This window comes from Gorilla gorilla, chromosome 6 (genome assembly GCF_029281585.2).
Source record: "Gorilla gorilla gorilla isolate KB3781 chromosome 6, NHGRI_mGorGor1-v2.1_pri, whole genome shotgun sequence".
NCBI classification, from domain to species: Eukaryota; Metazoa; Chordata; class Mammalia; order Primates; family Hominidae; genus Gorilla; species Gorilla gorilla.
Window position 1 is genome coordinate 19,010,378 of NC_073230.2, and position 14,336 is coordinate 19,024,713.

At 34.6% G+C, this 14,336-nt stretch overlaps 1 protein-coding gene across 1 annotated transcript in view; it reads right to left on the reverse strand.

The window, feature by feature from the left end:
- The window catches only part of THSD7A (thrombospondin type 1 domain containing 7A), a 468,774-nt gene that overhangs the window by 209,156 nt on the left and 245,282 nt on the right, over nucleotides 1–14,336 (reverse strand). The window contains exon 4 of the mRNA XM_004045112.4: nucleotides 13,975–14,156. Coding sequence (XP_004045160.3) covers nucleotides 13,975–14,156 — 182 coding nt within the window. The remainder of the gene's footprint in view (nucleotides 1–13,974; nucleotides 14,157–14,336) is intronic.

Consider the following 14,336-nt stretch of genomic DNA (forward strand, 5'->3'; position numbering starts at 1 on the left):
TATCTACTATGGGGAAATCTACATATTTTTACAGAAGACAATCATTGCCCTATCTAGAGGACACTGCATACAGCACGAATGCATATTGTTCACATGGAAAGAGTCACTGCTATTCACAGCTAGCCAGTCTGGGCTAGATTCTGATAATGTCAAGTGTGGGATAGAGAGTAATTCATACCAGGTGACTTGATACAATACATCAAAGGTACCTTTTCAGTTGAACTGTATGAAATTGCCACTAATTGACAGATCTTGACCTACAAAAATAGCAATATCATATGGTTCAACATAATACTGGTTCAAATAACTGTGAGCAAGACTCCACATTGACCTTATAGAATCATGTCACAGAATGAACTTAATTGCGTTGGCTCCTATAAAGGGCTTACATTATGCTTTTCCCTTCAATTTTCTCTTATAAGAAGTAGATCTCTAGGCCATTTTTGTTTATTTTTGCAACAGAAACATTATCAGCTAATACGATGCACTTCTGATGATTTTGAAAAACTTGTAGACAGCTATTATACCCAGGGCATTTATTCTGAAGCAAACGCATAGGGGAAGCGAGTATGCTTGGAATGAGTTTACACTTTAGAGTCAAAAACAAGGCATTGAGTCCATGTTTTGTCACTGACTGTTTCAGTATGTCTGAGAAAATTATTCTCTAATTATCAGGTTAGTTATGTATTAATGGGAAAACACTATCTACCACAATATGTTGGGGACTTTTCTTACCCCCTTGTTATAGATTTGTAGAAGGCTTTGATAAATAAGTCAATAGCTTTCCTAGTTAAAAACATAACTGTATTTTCACAGTAATTCTGGGATTCTCAATGAACTAGAAACTTAATTGATCCCAGACTTTCTAAACAGATCTAGCTGAGCACATATAAAACAATAAAAGTGTTTTCTAAACTCTATTTTATTTACTTTTTATTTTTTTGAGACAGAGTCTGCTCTGTCACCCAGGCTGGAGTGCAGTGGTGTGATCTTGGCTCATTGCAACCTCTGCCTCCCAGGTTCAAGCAATTCTTGTGCCTCAGTGTCCTGAGTATCTGGGACTACAGGTATGTGCCACCATACCCAGCTAATTTTTGTATTTTTAGTAGAGATGGATTTTCGCCATGTTGACCAGACTGATCTTGAACTCCTGGCCTCAAGTGATCTGCCCGCCTCAGCCTCCCAAAGGCCTGGGATTACAGGCGTGAGCCACCATGGCTGGCCTCTAAACCGTATGTTTTTATGTATCTAGTTGCTATAATTATTATTTTAACAACAAGGGCTAAGTTTTCCCAGGCATAAAGCTCCCTATCTGGGCATTTTAGATCCCCAGAAATCCTGTGGGATATAAGGGGCAGATGGATCAGTGTGGCATTCCAAGTTTGAGCAATGGTGAAAGTGCTGTTTTAGAATAACCTAACAATCCGAGGGTTACTACAAGCATCTTCGTCAGAATTCTTCAGCAATGGAGTACTACTTAAAATTCGCAAGGCTTCTGAATCACAAAGGAAAGGAAGCTGTAATTATTCTGACTACCATAACTATAGAAGTAAAATTAACTGTATTTATTCTTATTCTAAAATAATACAATGAAAGCTTTAGAAAAGATCTATTTTTTTCCCAAGAAAGGGACAATTTTGTATATAATGTTAGCCCATGGCAGGATTTTAACACATACTGTAAAGAGACAGTATTATTTGCTCTCCATTATGTTTCTCAACTAGCAAGCTAGTATACAATTAGCCTTTATTGCATGCTAAAGATATGGAGTGAAACTGTTATTTAAAAAATTCCCTTTTCTCAATTCAACCAGAAAAGTAAACACGTAAACAAAAGCAATTAATATTCATTTGGCATATAATAAATGCAAGGCCTTATGCTAGGAAATGATTTACATATGTTACATATGTCATCTCATTAAGCCTTTAAAAAGGAAAGAAAAGCATAAGAGATATAGAATGAATTAGTGCAAAAGATAGGTTAATTCAAAATGAAACCTTATAAATTAAATGTCCAGGAAGTCAACATCCTCTGACTGAAGGCATTTCTCTGTCTTTTTAAAAGATATTTCCAAAGAATACAATTGGTAAATGTACCCAGACCTCTGCTAAGAATGATAGGTTGTACTACAGAAGTTTAGGGAAGGATAAAACACTATGCCCTCTCTCAGAAGCTTAAAATCTTGGGAAGTTGGCATGAATAGAATATAATCATATGAAATCAAATGGCAAATCAAGAAATATAGCAGAAAAGGGCTATACAGGCTTTCGATAAAGGAAGATGATTAAGGTCTTGTAATTTGAAAAAGATTCTTTAAAAGAGGAGATATTTGGACAATTGGGACAATGGTTGAAGGCATTTCAAGGCAGAAAATAGAGGAGTAGCAAAATAAAAGGAACTGAAATAGCACTGGTTTTGCTTCAATGGATAGGTGATGCTTAGCTTAGAGAGAGTTTTTGTGCATCCACAAATACAAAACAGCTTCTGACACCGAGGACATGTAGCTTTGTCAAGTACAGAAAATGTAAAATTGTAAAGAGGTACAACCAGTGCATATAATTACAAGAATATAGATTACTACTTTGAGTTCTTGAATTGCATTCAATGTGCATTCTTTTTCTTAAATTAGTTTCCCCAATAAGAGGCATTTTTAGTGGATTTCAAACTTAGAACATGAGCTGTATCCTTGTATTTTGAGCATATTTTTGTGTGCAATAAATGATGAGACCTTTCCAAGATGAATCTGTTGTTACGGTTTTCTTTTCCCATTGCTATTCTCCTTGGTTTATTTCCCTTTTTATTGCCCATTGCTTTTAGAAGGAATAAATATTAATGAGTTCTACAATGTAGTTTGCACTCCTCTGTTAACACTGGAGAGAGTAGCTACTCCCTATTGAGCAATCATCAGCAAGGCAGGGAACAACCAGCCCTAGCCACAAACCATTTCTTTTACATCTTTAGATAGCAGGAGTGTGCCTCTGAAAAAATGCTACTCATTCACCAGTGCACATCCAGGAGTGCTCATTTCAAAATTCCTTCTGGCGCTATCATTCATCTACAACGAACTCGATGAAATAAGTGCTTAAGGGTTACAAAAAGCACGGATACTAAGTCACTTGATAGTGTCAGGTTAGATGACATTTTATCCACCATCTTTCTTTCATTAATGGAAGGTCTGTATTAACTGCTATGTCTTCTTTCCATCTCAGGTTACAGGTATGAAGTAAGATGAAACAGTATCTATCCTTCCCTAATTTCCCAGCTTAAATACTAGCAAAGTATTGTGAGTTTCTAAAGATTTAGAGCTCAGGGATCTAAAACTGGGGGGGTCAAAGAATGTAGAAAAGACTAATATCATTACTGAAAGGTCCAGTTCACTTTGGAAAATATATAGTGACTTTTTCTAGCCATTCCATTCTTCCCAGTCGTACCTCTAGAACTATGGGGGAAAACAAGGCTTTTCAAGGCACAATGCATGTGTTTCTGTTTCTCATCTTAAAGTAGTCATTCTCACTGGCTGCAATAGAGGACAAAAATCTATGTTAGAATTAGGGGTAGATTTATTGAGAAGCCCATGAAGCTTAAGGTTTGGGCCCTTCTAAGGCCCTGGCAGAGATGTTAGTGAGTGATTTTGAATTTGGAATTTTGAAATCTGGCTGTTTTTTTAAAAATAACATTTAGGGTTCTCTAAATCGCATAAGCTTTGGGTCCCAAAAGACTGTCATTAGCTGCAAGGTAAAATCAACTCTTGATTATAATCAATGACAATCCTTATAAAAAACAGATTCCTGCCTCATTCAGGACCTAGAGAATTACAACCCCAGTGGGTAATATCTAGGAATGTCTGCATTTTCTTAAAGCATCCAGGTGATTCTTAAACTATATTTTGAGGATATATGCTTTAGAGAAAAAAAATTCACCTGAGGAATAAGGGTACAGGTTCGTTATTAAGGACGGACCATGGTGTAGTGCACTCTCAGGGATTAGACAGCCCCAAACTGACAGATCCATACAAGTCACCCTATGTCAGCCCTGTGAAAGGTCAGTCTAAACTCCAAGTACACAAAGCTATAACTTCAAGGCTGTTATCAAAGAATGAAATCATATCCTTTGCAGGGACATGGATGGAGCTGGAGACCATTAGCCTTAGCAAACTAAGACAGGAACAGAAAACCAAATACTGCATGTTCTTACTTATAGGTGGAAGCTAAATGATGAGAACACATGGACACATAGAGAGGAACAACACACACTGGGGTGTTTTGGAAGATGGAAGGTGGAAGGAGGAAGAGGATCAGGAAAAATAACTAACTAATGGATACTAGGCTTAATATCTGGGTGATGAAACAATCTGTACAACAAACCCCCATGACACAAGTTTACCTATGTAAATGAACCTGCACTTGTATCCCTGAACTTAAAATACAAATTAAAATAAAATAAAAACATAAAAAATTATATCTTCAACATCTAAATCAGTGGTGTAACCTAATAATTGTTCAATAAGTATTTGTTGAGTGAATGAAAGAATAATAAGTGAGATACCTAAATTTGCAATCCTTCCTCTACTGTAATTGATGGTCAGAAAAATAACACTTGGGAGAATGAACATAGAATGAGTTTAATATTAAATCCTTGCAAGTGTGTGTTCCTGACATACACATTTAATCTTTGAAGCAACCAAATAATTAATATAATGTCTTAATAAATGTAATTAATATTGTTATCATTATCATCATTGTTATTACTTTTTAATAGTGGGCATTTGGGACTTAACTGGGTATTTATACGTACTCATTATTCTTCATATTGTTAGAGATATTCTATTGTTTGTAGTCTATTAAAATATTTCTGTCACAAGATTATTATCCAATATTTTATTATTAGCTTAATATTACTCATATACTTTATTAGTACATCATCCATGACTTTGTACCAGACACCAATATACACCATGAATTTTATAATCTTGTCTGGGTAATAATTTCTTTGCCAATGTCATTTTTGTCTTTTCCATTAGCAAACTGGGAAAAACTAGAATGATAAAAAGAGAGATAGGTTTGAAATACTCATGAATTTTCAGATGTTTCTATCCTTCAATTTTAGAAGTTGGCAATTGCTTTCATGCTTCATTGAACAATATCAATTTGGTAACATGACTGCTTCTGAATTTTACATTTGTAAAGATCATCCTTCACTCTAAAAATATTGGAGAAAATTCTGAGCATTTTTTTATTATCTAAGAAAATGTTCTATCAAATGCCATTTAATTGATCCAACCTCTTATTCTCCTGAATAGTTTTGACACTGTACACATATATGGCAAATTAATATGGTTATTTCCTTGAAAAAATATGATTTTTACCATGCTTTGTATATAAAGGTGGCATTACTGACTAGAAAATATTAATACACAGTGTGATCTGTTAGTCTGCTTACATATTTTCCAGAGGTGGTGACTGTTTGGACTCAATAGTCCACACTCTTAGTTTGGTCACTGTAAACATTTGTAATACAGCTGATTTGTCTCTCAGATGCAGTTTATAGTTAAAACAAAATAATTTTCTGTAATAATCTTTTACTCCGACATTTTAAAGCTCCAATTCTAGTCTTTATTTGGTATTAGATAATCCGTGTAAAAAAATCGGTATTTTTTTCTTATTTAGTACTTCTATTAAATTGATTAAATTTTATCCAGCCTCTTTCATTTTTTCTATTGGATTGGAACAATATATATGCACATTACTTAATTATTAATACTTGATTATATTAGTGTATAATAAGACATAATTATACAATAATATATTAATAGTTATTAAACCAAAATATGTATTATTACTTAATAATTATGCTTAAATGTTTAACATGCATAATGTTAGTAAAATAGAAGCGTGCTCAATATTTCCACCTTTTTCCTAAACAATACTCTCCTTATCGTTTCCTATCCTATATTATTTTTGTTCATCAACTAAATGCACATTATAATATTAGTATTGCTTCATACATATCTCTGCTTAATTAGACTATCCATGTGTTTACCAAATTCTTTTCTCATCTTTAATCAATCTTTCTTGGTTTGATTTCCTTCTTCTTAAATATCATTTGGCAATCTTTCAGTGAGGGTTTATTGAAGGCAATCCCTTTCACCTTTGTCTAAATTTTGCCCATACTTTTGAAAGTTAGGTAGCTGGGTAAATAATTCTACATTGCCAGTTACTTTCCTCTCAGAACTCTGAATATATAATTAGTGTTGTTTTGCTTCTCTGTAGCTGCTGAAAATTTCAATATTAATTTGCTAATTCCTTTGTAAATAATGTTTTTCTTGTCTCTATTCCTTTTAACATATCTTTGTAGTTGTTGAGCTGAAATTTCACTACATTGTCCCTAGTGCGGGTATTTTATTATCCTGCTTGAAAATTCTTGTTTTTCCTAATTCTGTATATCTGTGTTTTTTTACCACTTCTGGAGCATTTTCTCTCTCTTTCTTTTGATTCTTATATTCTGAACCTCCTTGTCAACTCTGTATGACTATTATCCTCATTTTTATTTTCAACTTCTATTCTCAGTGTTAAATATTCAATTATTTCCTTATTTTTGTCTTCAGTTTGCTAATAACTCTTTAGCTCAATCTGTCCAAACTACCCATTTATTTATTTCCAGTGAATGTGTTTTTCAGTTCTAAAACTACTATTTTAAAAAATTGGTCTTTTTAAATCTGACTCATCATTTTTAATCTTGTAAAGTTTTTCCTTTAAATCTTTAATAAGTTTTTAGCACTTTATGGTCTCTATCTGATTTTTTGTTTGTTTTGAGACAGGGTCTTTCTCTGTCACCGAGGCTGAAGTGCAGTGGCACAATCTTGGCTAACTGCAATCTCCACCTCCTGGGCTCAAGAGATCCTCTTACCTCAGCCTCCCATGTAGATGGGACTACAGGTGCATGCCATCATGCCTGGCAGTTTTTATATTTTTTTGGTAGAGACAAAGTTTCACCATGTTGCACAGTCTGGTCTCGAACTCCCAGACTCAAGTTATCCACCCGCCTCAGCCTCACAAAGTGGTGGGATTACAGGCATGAGTCACCATGCCTGGCCTCTATCTGCTATTTCTAATACAGTATTTTCAATCTTGGGAGTCTAATCTTACTGTTTGTTAGGCATTTGAAATCCTGTTTATGATGGATTATTTTTCCTTGCATAATTCATAATTTTGGATGGTGCAGTTTACAGGGGTAAATCCTCTGCCTTAGGTTAAGGTATTTTCATCTAGAGAGTTTTTGCATTTGTTTATTTCAGGCATTCTAGTAGTACCAGTGGAATGATATAATTTCTTATATTAATTTCTCAGCTTTGCAGTTTTTGGACTCTTGGAAGTAAGCATAAGTTTGAAACTAAAACCAATATGAATACAGGCCCATAATTGGAATTCTTAGTGAGTCTTATTTTTCTCCTAAGTTAAGACTGAGGCTGACCTATTTAATTGTCATCTCCCTCTACAGGTAAGTTGAGTTTCTCTACTTACTTGATTATCCTTTGAGATTAATGAAGTAATGCAGTATTTTTGCCTGTATTCTCTTTCTCTGGCTAAAGTTTCTGTGTCATGCTCCTTATTGGCTTCACTCCTCCTAGGTTTCCAAAATGTGTAACACTTTTCATGTACCATCCCCACCCAAGGGCAACCACAGAAAGCATCAGCAGCTCAGCCTTGCTGGTTTGTTCTGGGGAATCATTTAGTTAGTCAAGACCTCAGTTCTGCCCTTAAGATCATTTAAAACAACATTGGAAAAAATATATATGCAATTATTAATAATTGATTATATTACTGTATAATACATAATTATACAAATATATTAGTAATTATTAAACCAAAATATGTATTTTTACTTCATAATTACTCTTAAATTTTTAACATGCATAATGAGTTAATAAAATATAAGAGTATTTAATGTTTCTACCTTTTTCGCCAAACAATATATTCCAATTGTGTGAATCTTGACTAGGTGTTATATAAAGGCTGTTTTTTCATGTAAGCTAGTCTGTCACATAGCTTGAATAGGAACAGAAGAGTAATTTATAAATAGGTATCTTCAGGCAAATAAAGTTAAGTAATGTGCCTAAGAATACATGCCAAGCAGAAATGAAAACCAGGTTTCCTGATTTCTATCTGGGGTTCTATTGAAAATAGCCTTAAGATGAGAAGTTAAAAGACTTTTACAGTATATACTATAATTAGAAAAGATAAAAGAAATAAAAACTGTTCTCTTAAATTAGTGTCCAAACTGAAAACAAGGTGTGTGAATCTTGACTCATGTCATTTGATTTAAGGACTAGATCATGTGTCCTCTATTCAAATTCAGAGGTGTAAACAGTTCTATATTCAGAGATAAAAGGCAGTGTGAGTGTGAATATAGCCTTTTTGTGAAACAGAATTTAAGGAAGTGGGGGTGGATATTGAAATATTCAAGAGATAATTTTCAGACAAATTAAAAGAGATTGTACCATTTTATAAAGGGAACAGTAAATATATCAAACAGCAAATGTTTACTAAAAACCTACCAAGTCAAAGGTATACAGCACAGTGCTCATGTTTATCTGACTTCTGAGCTGCCTCATGATATGTTTCTCTGCCTTTTGGGTTGAATACTTCCTGAAGTCTCATCAGTAAGCTGTTTCTCCAATAAAAACTCTTACATTACCTCTGGGTAGACAACTAACTACCGTAATCTAATTCCCAGCATGAGTTTTTATTACCTTTTACCCCAATAGCTGAACCTCTTGACATCTCACTTTCCATTTTGTAGTCCACTGATCACAGAGTAATTTCATAGGGTAAAAGCTGTTCTCTCCCACAAGATATACAGAGGACTGGCTAACAAGGAGGCTCTGATTCCTTTGGGGATTCCTATGTTTTAATTATTATATACAGTAAGTCCTCATTTAACGTCACCAATAGGTTCTTGGAAGCCTTGACTAATGATCGTTAGAAGAGAACTCATTTCTCCATAGGCTAATTGATATAAACTAGAGAGTTAAGTTCCCACCGCATATGTCTGGTCACAAAAACATCACTAAACTTCTAAATAAAGACCGAAACACTTTTAATAGTAAACATTGAAATAAATCCAAGCTGTACATACACTTAAGAAAGATTAAAAACCAGTAAGATCATTCATTACCTAATTATTCCAGTTTGGGGTCATGGGTGGCCAGAGCCTATACTGTCAGTTTAGGGAGCAAGGTGGGAACTGTGGCTGGACAACACACCATCCCATCTCAGGGTGCACTCACACACACACCCACACTCACTCAGACAGGGACTCCATAGACATGCCAATTCACCTGATGTGAACATCTCTGAGGCATGTGAGCAAACCAAAATACCTAGAGAAAACCCATGCAGACATGGGAGGAACATGCAGACTCCACATTCCTCAGCTGGGAATCAATTTTTTTTTTCTCGTCAATGTTATGACAAAATGTTCATGGACAAAACAGCATTATTTGAGGACCTGCCGTATTATTTTCCAGTGCTTTTTACATCCCACTGTATTTACAGTGCATTGTGTTTCCAAGCTGTAGCCATCATGGGTTCTAGTCCTTTTTCATTTACCATATTAAGATGAGCAGAAAGTGGTATGCTTAGAAATACAATAAATTATGGAGTGTTTATACTTATATTATTCTCAAAAAGTGTTCATAGCCAAACTTTATATGCCTGTTTGTATAATTATAGTATACTAGTGAAAGTTTTAGAAGTCAGTAAATTTAAAAATCTTGTTTTCCTGTAATTTACATCTACATAATGGTGTTATAGAAAGTCAAAAAACATGAAATCATTTTTCTTCATGGGACAGGTTTGATATATTTTTAGCAAAATAGAAAGTAAAAATAAACCACTCCCTTTCCTAAACGACTTAAGGATTGCATCTGAGAATCTATGGAGACTCTCTTAGGTATCAGCGACACATGGTTCCCTTATACACACTTCAGGTGGAACTATCATGTAAAATGTTCTTACCTACCTTTTATTTCAAAAGTGAGGAACAGGAAAGACAGAGCACAAGACTTCAACACACTCTGATATTTACTTTCTAAAATAACAGGAAAATAGCACCGTAATGCATAGCCTTTCTTTTCTTTTCTCTTTTTCCAAAAAGCTTTTTCTAAAGTGGGTTTATGGGTGGAAACCATAGACAAAATACAGTGATAAATAATTTACTTTCCATTTAGCAATGGTGTGACTATTTTATTTTCTTATTTCTTTGTTGAGCATGAGGAAATGCGAGTTTTTTACTTACCTTTCCATCTATCCATTCACAGTTCAATCATCCATCCCTCCGCCTACCTTCCCATTGATCCTCCAATCCTTTCTGTTGGTATATCTCATTCTATGTCATCATACAGGCTTATTATCTAGGCTGTCTTTCTTAATAACCCTCAATCCCACAGACAATATCCAGATTTTAGTGTGGATTTTTAATATGTTTTCTACAGAGAAATGCTCTTCAGTTTCCTATAAGTCACTGTAAACTTAATGTTGTCTTATAACCAATACTTTCAGCTTCCCTCACTTAAAAACATGTTCAATCTGTACTAAATGGAAGAATTTCTTGAGTTACTGTAGGTAAAATCTACTTTCATTTTACTTTGACCTCTAAAAAAATCAATTTACTTCCATGCATCCAATGATCAGCAACATGTTCATCAACTTTCTAGGACTCATACAGATAACCTCCCCACAGGCAAGGCCTCTTCCTGTCATATTCTGATAAGGGTAGATTTCACGCCAGCATAAGCTGGACATTCTTCACAGATCAGCTGGCTGAACAAAAACTGTCAAGGGTTTTACTACTGACACTGTCAGTAGGGAACTTGTCAAGCCTTTCTTCTACGGAAATGATATAATAGAAATTCTGCTCACCTGAATATTGTGGGGGAACAGTTGTCAGGATTGGGAGGGTTACCTACAGCTAAGAGCAGTGCAATAATAAAATATAGACATTCTCCAATATTGATTAGATATATTTCTTCCTACTGTTTACAGGTGCTATCTCCAACTTAGGATATGTTCTGATGATATAATTCCACTGACACAAATAGCATACTAAATTGTGAATATTTTACTAAAGACCTTGTGAGTACTTAAATAAGATACATTTTATTATTTTGGAAATTAAATGTATTAACTCCAAGGATAAGAATTTTTCTGTCCCTTATGGTGTGTGTCACTTAGTACAGAATATACCAATGAGTAAAAAAGTCATTAATGCTTCCTGCCTTTATGCTAAGGTAGTCAGTACCATTCCCCTGTGTAACACAATGCACCAAGTTAATAAAGGAAGTTTACATAAATTTCATATCACTTGCTTTCAGTATTTTTTTGTACTAATAAATTTTATTTTTGAGTTAAAGTATTTTGTTTTGTGTTAGGGTCTTTTTCACATCTTGGTTATATGTGAAAACAAGTCATCTAGAGAACACATGGTGTGAATCTGCAAAGAGAACAGTGTAGATAGTTCTTTAAGTAAAACTGAGTTGTTCATAGTACAGGTTGTTCACGGTTACACAGTCATGGATTCTTGAAATGAGTGTCTTCTTATTAGCTGGGGGAGTTGTTTTGAGGGATTTCTCTCTTTTATAAGATAAGCTTTACATTCTTTCATATGAACATGACTGAACATCGAGTGTGAATAATCTTCAAACCCACAGCCTAATTGTTCTCCATTCACACATATTTATAGACTTCGCATGTCACCCCTGGGATGCTGGTATACTGAATATGTTTCCTATTGGGAAATGTTAAGTGCTCCCGGGGAGAAACTAACATAGTCTAAATTTGGTGGAATAAATGCTACATTTTTAGGGAGAATCAACTGTTTTTGCAAAGACTTTAAGAAGTTCATTAGTATTCTTGGTATTTGATATGAAAGGACACACACTCCTAAATTATTCATGTTACATATTTACATGATAAATATTAATTTTAGGTGAATTACTTACCTCCATATCTATTGACCTTTGCTTTGGCATTTGCTTTAGTCTAACAACTACACCTTAATAATGATATTCTTTCAATATTCCTTCTTTTTCTGTGACTGTTTTTGGTGTCTGCAGTGATTTAGCAGTGGTTGGGGGGAGCTCTAAAAGAAAATGCTTTAAAAAAAATACCCAGTTGCAATTCAGAATTCTGAAGGATCTTTGGAAAGTAATAACCTATGGGACATAATTGACATTCCAAAACTAAAATCTGATCTACCTCTAGCAATGAAATTATACTACCCTGGAAAGTCTGCTGCAATAAATCTATTTAAAGAGTGTTAAAATGCAGCCATTAAAGTGGCCAAGAAAATATTAATGTACTAACATTACATGTTTTATGTTTCTTCCTTATAACCTCAAGATACATTAGTAGTAAAATGTATCCCTAGGCTAGACTCCTAAATGAGTTGACATGCTGTGTTAAGTTAGTGGATACAGAACAATTAAATTTTGAAAGTTGCAACTGCAAAACTTCAGTTTTTATCTTCCATGAATTACTGGTCACTGGTGTCAGTCCTTTTTGGGAGGGGCAGAGAAGCCATCTCTTCTTTGGTTTTAAAAACATTCATTTCTCTTGGTTCTTTACCTTATTTTCTGATCATTTTTGCTCATATTCCTTCCCAAAATATTCTCCTTTTTTGGTATTTCATTTGGTGGTATCAAATAGGGCCTTTATCCTTGTTCTTTTTCTACCAAGGTATTTTCTAGGAAATCCAATCCTTTCCTCTCATCTCCTTTCCTCCCCTCCCCTCTCTACAACCTGCCAAATACAACACGCTCATCTTTATTGGTGAGATTTGCCCTTGGTTTATGCTTTTCTTTAGCATTGTGCATTCATACATATTGTTCCCTTGCCTGAAATGAACTCCCTCTTGCACTCTTGCTATGCTTCCCTGTAAGTAGTGTCTCTGTCCTCATTCAGCTCAAGTGCCACTCCCTCCATAAAGGGCTCTGTTTCTACTACTCCCTTACGCTCATTCTGAAACTTGGTTGTATGGCATGGCATATTGCATTTTAATTACTGGTTTGTCTACATGCTCTCCTGATGACTTTGAGGACTTCCATGACATGCAATCTGTATTGGTATTTCTATCCTCACTCTCTTAAACAAATTGTATATGTTAATATACGTTCAATGGGTCAGTGAAAGAAGTCCTGCTATTCCTCAGACAGAAGGAGGATAAAGACTGCTTACAGTACTGCTTAAAGATGTTCATATTTGTGTGTGAACTTAAGATGTACTAATTCAATATACACTTAATCAAATAATTATGATAATTTTAGAGTCATATTAATATCTAAAATATATAGTTTTAGCTTGGGCCATTTTGTATTCACTTATTCTTTTGTACACTTACTATATCTGGTCCTGAAACAGATTTAATTAAAAAAAGATTTATCTGCCAAACAATTGAAGAGTTTTAAAAAATGCCTTTGGGTTAAAGGTTTCTTTTACTGTAGTTTCTATTCTGTACTTATTTAAATTGAAATTGACAATTTTATTCAATATCATAATTAACTTATTTTAACCACATTTTATCCAAATAAGATTTTTTTTGACAAGCAGGTTTTACTTCTTATATAATTTTGGAATTTAGGATATATATTTGCATGATATGTGTATATTTACAGATAAATTTTTGTCTAGTTTTTACATTATTCCTGCTAAACTTTGATGAAGAGGTTGAGTCAAGAAGGCCTTTAAGTCAACATTTTAAAGAAACTTGTCAGTAAACCAGAACTGACCAAAGATGGAATTGTATTAAATATTTTCACAACCATAATGTGGATTACTGTTTACCATAGTGAATACCAACCACAATGTGAACAGAAATGCAGCCCTCATAACCTGGATGGCTGTGTATATATCCCTTCAGAGCAATCACATGCTCAGTCAGTCTTCATAAGTGAATCCTTGAGAAGAGAGCAAAGGTTACCTTCTTTGTTCTTGTGGGTACTTAATTGTGAGAGGAGGTTTTCATTGGCCTGCACGCAGTACACCTCTCTGGTCTGGATGCCCCCTCCACAGAGGGCCGTCTGGTTGCCGCGCCTCTTGTCCTGCTGACTGAGCAAAGGGTCCACACGGCACTCAGTCCACTCTGTAGTTCTCCAGCCATACCTAAATAAAGAAAACACCACAAGCGGCAACCATAATTATTGAATGACATGTTTCTCTACTCCTGTCATACTTTGTTTTAACGAAAATTAGTCTCAAAAGCATTTTCCTAGAGAATCCATCATAGACTACATCTATGGTGCATATTTGGTTTCAACTCCTTCTTTATGCTCTGCAGTGCTC